This window comes from Alosa alosa, chromosome 1, assembly GCF_017589495.1.
Source record: "Alosa alosa isolate M-15738 ecotype Scorff River chromosome 1, AALO_Geno_1.1, whole genome shotgun sequence".
NCBI classification, from domain to species: Eukaryota; Metazoa; Chordata; class Actinopteri; order Clupeiformes; family Clupeidae; genus Alosa; species Alosa alosa.
Genome location: NC_063189.1, coordinates 3,685,489 through 3,692,988, shown reverse-complemented (window position 1 = coordinate 3,692,988; position 7,500 = coordinate 3,685,489). Strand labels below are relative to the sequence as shown.

Below are 7,500 nucleotides of genomic sequence, written 5' to 3'. Positions count from 1 at the left end.
AACACATACACACACACACACAGTGCAACACACACACACAGTGCAACTCACACACACACATACACAGTGCAACTCACACACACACACACACACACACACACACAGCGTATGCAGGAAACTGTCTCACACAGTGACACACACACATACACACACTCTTACACTCACATATAGTGTTGTTAAATAAAGTAGGTTAGTAGATGGATGAGTGTGTTCGACACACACACACTCCCAGTCACACTCACAGTCACACACTCACACACACACACACACACAGACACGTTGAGCTCCTTCATTTTGTCCCACTTTTAACGTCCTGGAAGACAGAGTTAAATGAGTTATGGTCCTCCATTTTGTATCGCACTCCGCCTCCACAAGTTAGACTCTGGGCCCCTCCTCTCAGACACGTTATATACATTTATATACATTATATAGAATGATCTACATTAGAATGCTCCTACACTATATTCACACACACACACACACACACACACACACACACACACACACACACACACACATTGGAATGCTCCTACACTATATTCATACACACACACACACACACACATACACGCACAGTACACACACTGCTGCTGAGGTGGGCATTGTGTTAGGCTGTCTAATAGTCCTTGTGGATCAGATACTCTGGGAATACAAGCAGTGTGTGGCATTGATTGGCTGTTGTCGCTGGAGGCAGTGTGTCTCTGCCAGACCTGTGATGCCACTGCAAAACGCTGCACGTTTGTTGTGTTGTGACTGTTGATTTGTGTGCTGTGTGCGTCGTGCGTAGGTGCGTGTGTGTGATGGAGCTGGCTTGAGCCTTGTCTAGTCCATGGATGACATTGACCTTTTTCCAGTGCAGTGAATGATGTTGGGAGTAGACATGATTCGGTGGGATTACTAACTCGCCTCCTTCTCTAGACACACACACACACACACACACACACACACACACACACACACACACACACACACACACACACTGTATACTTATGCGTACAGGCACATATACTCATAGTAAAACATGTCTCTCTCTCTGACACAGATTCAGCCTCCCACTTCACACACACACACACATGCACACACACATGCACACACAGCCATTCATGCAGGACACACTTGCACACTTACACATACTACTTGCTCTCATATATATTCACACAGTTGAATGAACATTTACTTCATATATGCAACACACACCCACACACAAACACACATACATACGTACAGTCTCTCTCTCACACACACACACACACACACACACACACACACACACACACACACACACACACACACACTCCATTACTTCCCTTTGTGTTCTATCTGTGATTACTCTTATAAGCCATTACAGTGTCATATCGTGTCATGGGCCAATTTGGCTCTGTGAATAGGCCCATCCACCCTTTCAGCCTGGCTTCAGATGTCTGGGCAGCCAATACTCACCTGTGTGTGTGTGTGTGTGTGTGTGTGGGGTGAGGCGACAGAGCAGAATAACCATCTCAACACTTCGTAAGCAGCGTGGTGTGTTTGGTGTGGTGTTTTAAGCCGATATGATCTGATAAAGCTCCCATCGGGACGCGTAGAGAACAGAGAGTGAGTTGGCTCCAGCCCGTGCACACAACCGTATCACGTCCGGCCCGTGTCGCCGTCCAGCCCACGTATCACGCCCGTCCAGCCATGTCGCCATCCAGCCGTGTCACGCCGTCCAGCCCGTGCACACAGCCCGTGTCATGCGTCCAGCCATTGTCGTCGTCCAGCGTGTCGCGCGGTCAGCCACGTGCGCACAGCCACGTGTCGCCCGTCCAGCCCGTTGCACAGCCCGTATGTGCGTGGCCCGTGCTGCACACAGCCCGTATGCGCCGTCCAGCCCGTGCACACAGCCCATATGCGCCGTCCAGACGCGTAGAGAACAGAGAGTGTGTTTGCGTCCAGAGGACTTCAGGGCCGTCCACTCAGGGAGGGGTACAGGATTCCGAACAGCGAGCGAGAGAGAAGGCACAGGGTGGGAGTTAACAAAAGTAAATACTCTGTGTGTGTTGTGTGTGTGTCTGTGTGTGTGTGTGTGTGTGTGTGTGTGTGTATGCGCATGTGCACACTGCGTGTAAGTGTTTGTGTTTTTGATTCTGTTGGATTTTTTTGGAGTAATGGATTTTCAAGGTATTGAAACACAACGCAACACCACTCAACACACAGATGTCCTGGGCCGGCATTCCTTGGCTCATTCAATCAGTACTCATCTGCTGACTGAGGTGTGACCACGCTGGCAGGTTGTACCATGCCAACCAAATTCCCCACATTCCAATAACCCCCACCTCGTCGCTTGCAGCCCTCCTGCTTCGCTGTTTGCACTGCGTGAATTTGTGAACCCTCTCCGTCCAAAGCGACACGAGCTGTGGAGAAGGCTTGAGTTTCAACCCGTGATATGTCTTCTCGTGGTAGAAAACACTACACTTCACCACTGCACGTTCATCATGTTTACACTTTACTGAAATCCTTCACCACTGCATACGTTCATCATGTTTACATGTTGCTGTCTGTCTTATGGATTGTATTGTTTATAGAAAGTGACTTGCACTGGCACCAAGTGTAAGAATGATTGGTGCCTCTCCTTGTCAGTGACAATACTGGTGAGGAATTGAGAGGTGATTCGTGATGAGCAACACCATGCAGGTCCTCTCTTGGTCATGGCTCAACAGATTTTGATGGGTTTTTAAAGTTTTGAAAATGCTTATTGTCCAGAATTTGACTTTGACCTACTGAGTATGCTTTTAACCCAAAGGCATTTAGGCGTATACATTTTAAAGAAACATTAATATTTAAAACGCCCTCTAAACAGAAAGGACGGAGAATGCCCATCTCGACGGAAGGCCCCCAGACCACAGCCAGAGTGGGCAGAGCTGGACTAGAGCCTCTCAGAACTGGGTCCAGGCCCGGCCCTGGGATTGAGAGCCTCTCAGAACTGGGTCCAGGCCCGGCCCTGGGATGCATCTCTTTAAATAGCTAGCCATTCAGGGCCCTGCTCACAATTCCAGTGGAGTCTATAGCCCCGCGTGCTATGTGTGAGTTTGAGGTGGAGCTTGTGGCTCTTCACTGTGAAATGGTTGCAACAGGCGTGTGTAAGTGTGTGTGTGTGTCTGTGTCTGTGTTTGTGTTCTGTAACACAGCAGCCTTATCGGTGAGGTTGACGATGAGGCGTCTACCGTTCATTAGCATGCCTGCCTGCAGGGAGTCCTAAGTGCCGAGCGTGTCTGTAAGAGAGCAGCTTTATTAGAGATACTCTGCAGCGGCGAGGGGGGATGCTAACCTCTCTGCAGCGCTAATCGCAGCGGCGAAGGGGATGCTAACCTCTCTGCAGCGCTAATCACAGCGGCGAGGAGGCTATCTCAGGCCAGCTGAAATTAGCCTCGCCCTTCTTCTAACTCCAAACACGGGGGAAGAAAGGGAACTGTCCTGTCCGTCTCCTCTCTCCTCTGCCTCTCCTCCTCCACCTCTCCTCTCCTCTCCTCTCTCCTCCTCCTCCTCCCCCCTCCTCTCTCCTCTCCTCCTCCACCTCCTCTCCTCCTCCTCCTCTCTCCTCTGCCTCTCCTCCTCCTCTCTCTCCTCTGCATCTCCTCCTCCCCCTCTCCTCCTCTCTCCTCCTCCTCTTCCTCTCTCCTCTGCCTCTCCTCCTCCACCTCTCCTCCTCCTCCTCCTCCTCCTCCTCTCTCCTCTGCCTCTCCTCCTCCACCTCCTCCTCTCCTCTCCTCCTCTCCTCCTCCTCCTCTCTTCTCTCTCCTCTGCCTCTCCTCCTCCACCTTTCCTCTCCTCTCTCCTCCTCTCCTCTCTCTCCTCTCTCCTCCTCCTCCTCCTCCTCTCCTCTGCCTCTCCTCCTCCACCTCCTCCTCTCTCTCCTCTCTCTCCTCTCTCCTCTGCCTCTCCTCCTCCACCTTTCCTCTCCTCTCTCCTCTGCCTCTCCTCCTCCTCCTCTCCTCTCTTATCCTCCTCTCCTTTCCTCCTCCTCCACCTTTCCTCTCCTCTCTCCTCCTCCACCTTTCCTCTCCTCTCTTCTCCTCCTCCTCCACCTCTCCTCTCCTCTCCTCTCTCCTCCTCCACCTTTCCTCTCCTCCTCTCCTCCTCTCCTCTCCTTTCCTCCTCCTTCTCTTCTCCTCTCATCTCCTTTCCTCTCCTCTCTTCCTTCTCTCCTCTCCCTCCTCTCCTCCTCTCCTCTCCTCCTTCTCCTCCTCCTCCTCCTCCTCTCCTTCTCTCCTCCTTCTCTTCTCCTCATCTCTTCATTGCAGCTTCTTTGTGACTTCTTTGCTCTGCTCTCCTTTCTTGGTTTTATGTGTATTTATAGCTTTTTTATATAATTGTGTCTCTTCCTCTCGCAGCTGTTCATGTTCTAAAGCTGCACCCTGCTCTCTACCTCCCTCTCCTTGCTTGCTCACTCTGGTCATCACGCACCTAAAGCTGCACCTCCTCTCTCCCTGTCCTCGCTTGCTCACTCTGGTCATCTGTACTCGGCTATTGAATTGATGGTTGAATTAGCTAGCCTAGCATCGGCCATTGAATTGATGGCTGGTCGTAACTAGCATCGGCCATTGAATTGATAGCTGGATGGCGCCTGGCATACGTGCATTGGTGATGGCTGAATTAGCTAGCCTAGCATCGGCCATTGAATTGATGGCTGAATTAGCTAGCCTAGCATCGGCGCTGGGTGATATTTCCAGGTGCTTCAACTGCGCCGGCCGTGAATTGATGGCTGGTGGCTAACTTCGCATCGGCCGGTAATTGATGGCTGAATGCGCTAACCTAACGCCGGCCATTGAATTGATGGCGCAATTATTAACTGGCATCGGCCGTGGGTGGTGGCTGAATTGGCTAACCTAACGCCGGCCATTAATTGATGGCTGGGTGGCTAGCCTAGCATCACGGCCATTGGTCAGTGGCTGGTCGCTGTAGCATCGGCCATTGAATTGATGGCTGAATGCTTAACTAACGCCGACCATTGTGATGGCTGGTGCTTCTTCTAACATCGGCTATTGAATTGATGGCTGAATTAGCTAGCCTAGCATCGGCCATTGAAATGAATGGGGCTTCGTGGTATTGCTTCTTTTTCCCAGCCTTCCGCTCCACCCTTTCTTGATCTCTCTGCTCTACCTTCTTTCTTATTTCTTAATGTCTTTCTCCCCTTTCTCTCCCTTTTTAACTCAGTTCAAGAGTATTTTATTAGCATGACATATATGTTTGCATTGCCAAAGCGTTTAAACATAAGCATTTATAGCATTTAAACATAAAGTTTACATAGAGAATGCTTGGAGTACAATATATGGCAAATAAATTAAAGATCAATTTGTTGTGTTTCTGTCTCACTCCTCTTTCATTTTAGCAGTGTTCAGATCTCCGTATTTTATCTGCTAATCATGTTTCCTCTCTCCTCACCACCTCACCTCCTGTCTTTGTTCGCTCGCTCTTGTCAGCATGTGTGTCTCTTCCTGACATTTCCTCACCTAGTGATTCCCTCAACCTCCGTCTTGCATATTTCGCATATTTTGTCCTCCTTGTTTCTAGGTAACCTTTAAGATCTGCTTCTCTTGCATATCCCTGCAAGATGGCCATATCTCATACCCGTGCAGATTCTGCTCCCTCTCTTCTCTTGCCCTGACACTTCTCTCTCTCCATCATTCTCTCTCTCTCTCCCTTGTTCTCTCTCTATCTTTTCCTCTTTTATTCTTTCTTTCTTTCTGTTTCTCTCTTTTCTCCATTCTTTCTCCTCCTCTCTCACTCTTTCTTTCTCTCTCCATCCTTTCTGCTGTGTAGTAGCAGTGGAGAGGAGAGCCTTGTCCCAGCATGCACCTTGATTTAGTTAGGGCTGACATGCGTGGGCTGACAGGGAAGCAATAGTTAGCAGAAATGTATCAGGGTGGCTTGCATTAGCTAGTAAAAAATATAGTTGATTTGATCTGATGGGTCTTCAGTGATTTTTATGAAGTTTTCAGTCTAATGTCCCTCTCTTTGCCACTCCTCCCCTCCTCCCCCTCTCTCCAGAGGGCCTATACTAGAGCAGGAGGTCTATACTGTACTGTGCTGGTAGATGTTGTGGTTAGAAGATTGATTTAATAAATGAATGTTAAATCTCTCTCTCTCTCTCTCTCTCTCTCTCTCTCTCAGGGATGTGCGGCGTCTGGTGGTGGCCATGTCTCGAGCCCGTCTGGGTCTCTACATCTTCGCCCGAGTGTCTCTGTTCCAGAACTGCTTCGAGCTGACGCCAGCCTTCAACCAGCTCACAGCCAGACCCATGCAGCTGCACATTCGCCCTAATGAGTACTTCACTGAGCCGGTGGGTAGGGCGGCGCCACATGGCCTAAAGACTGAGGAGAAAGGGCCCTATATGATGTGATATGATGCCATGTTGGATATATAAAGTTAACACATCTGTCTATAGTATATTTTAATAGTTACATTCATTGGCATGGTACATTCATGCTGCTCCAAAATGCACATGTTTACCTTTTACATATAGACAAATGCACATGGTACCTTTTATATAGAAAAATGCACATGTTTACCTTTTATATATACCGGTAGTAGAAAAATGCACGTTTATCTTTTATATATATATATAGTAGAAAAATGCACATGTTTACCTTTTACATATAGTAGAAAAATGCATATAGGTACCTTTTACACACACACACACACACACACACACACACACACACACACACACACACACACACACGAGTGCAAAGTCTACACACACTAAACACACAGAAACACACGTGTTGGCACATATACGCACAAGACATGCACAGATACATACTAAAAGATTTACACACATCAGCACATAAACCGGTACATATAGACACATACAATACACACATATTCTTAGAAACTCACACTTACAGTTGTGCTTAGACACACCAGAGAAATATTGCCCCTGTGCGTGCAAAAACACACACATTGCACCCAGACACATTTGCATGCACACACACTCACACAGACACACACACTCACACAGACACGCATACATTCATGTTGCTCCCTCTAATGTAATATGAACAAAGCATCTGGCAGCGATCAATGGCTGTGTGTGTGGTTCCGGTCCCCTTTGTGCTTCTGTACGGCTGAGATGTTTTGTGATTTTTGTGTGTGTGTGTGTGAGAGTCTGCTTGTGTGTCTGTGTTATTTGATGTAGCTGCACACGTGAGTGTTGGATCTGTGTGGGTTTGTTTGTTTGTTTGTGTGTGTGTGTTATGTGACGTAGCTGTGTGGCATCAGGCGTTCCAACTCGCTGCACGCAGCTATCTAAGCCATCAGCATAAAAGCTCACAAATGGGTGCAAAATCAATTGAATTCGATATGCAACACACACACACACACACACACACACACGTGCATACTTTGTCACAGTATAGTAATTGTCATTTATAGCAATGGTCATCTATAGTATAATAGTCATGATATGGTCATATGTGGAGAGGAGAGTGATGTCCTGATTCACACATCTTTAAATAGCTCTGAGGT

The 7,500-nt window shown here is 48.3% G+C and overlaps 1 protein-coding gene across 1 annotated transcript in view; it reads left to right on the top strand.

The window, feature by feature from the left end:
- The window catches only part of aqr (aquarius intron-binding spliceosomal factor), a 100,908-nt gene that overhangs the window by 88,288 nt on the left and 5,120 nt on the right, over positions 1-7,500 (top strand). The window contains exon 33 of the mRNA XM_048259440.1: positions 6,145-6,313. Coding sequence (XP_048115397.1) covers positions 6,145-6,313 — 169 coding nt within the window. The remainder of the gene's footprint in view (positions 1-6,144; positions 6,314-7,500) is intronic.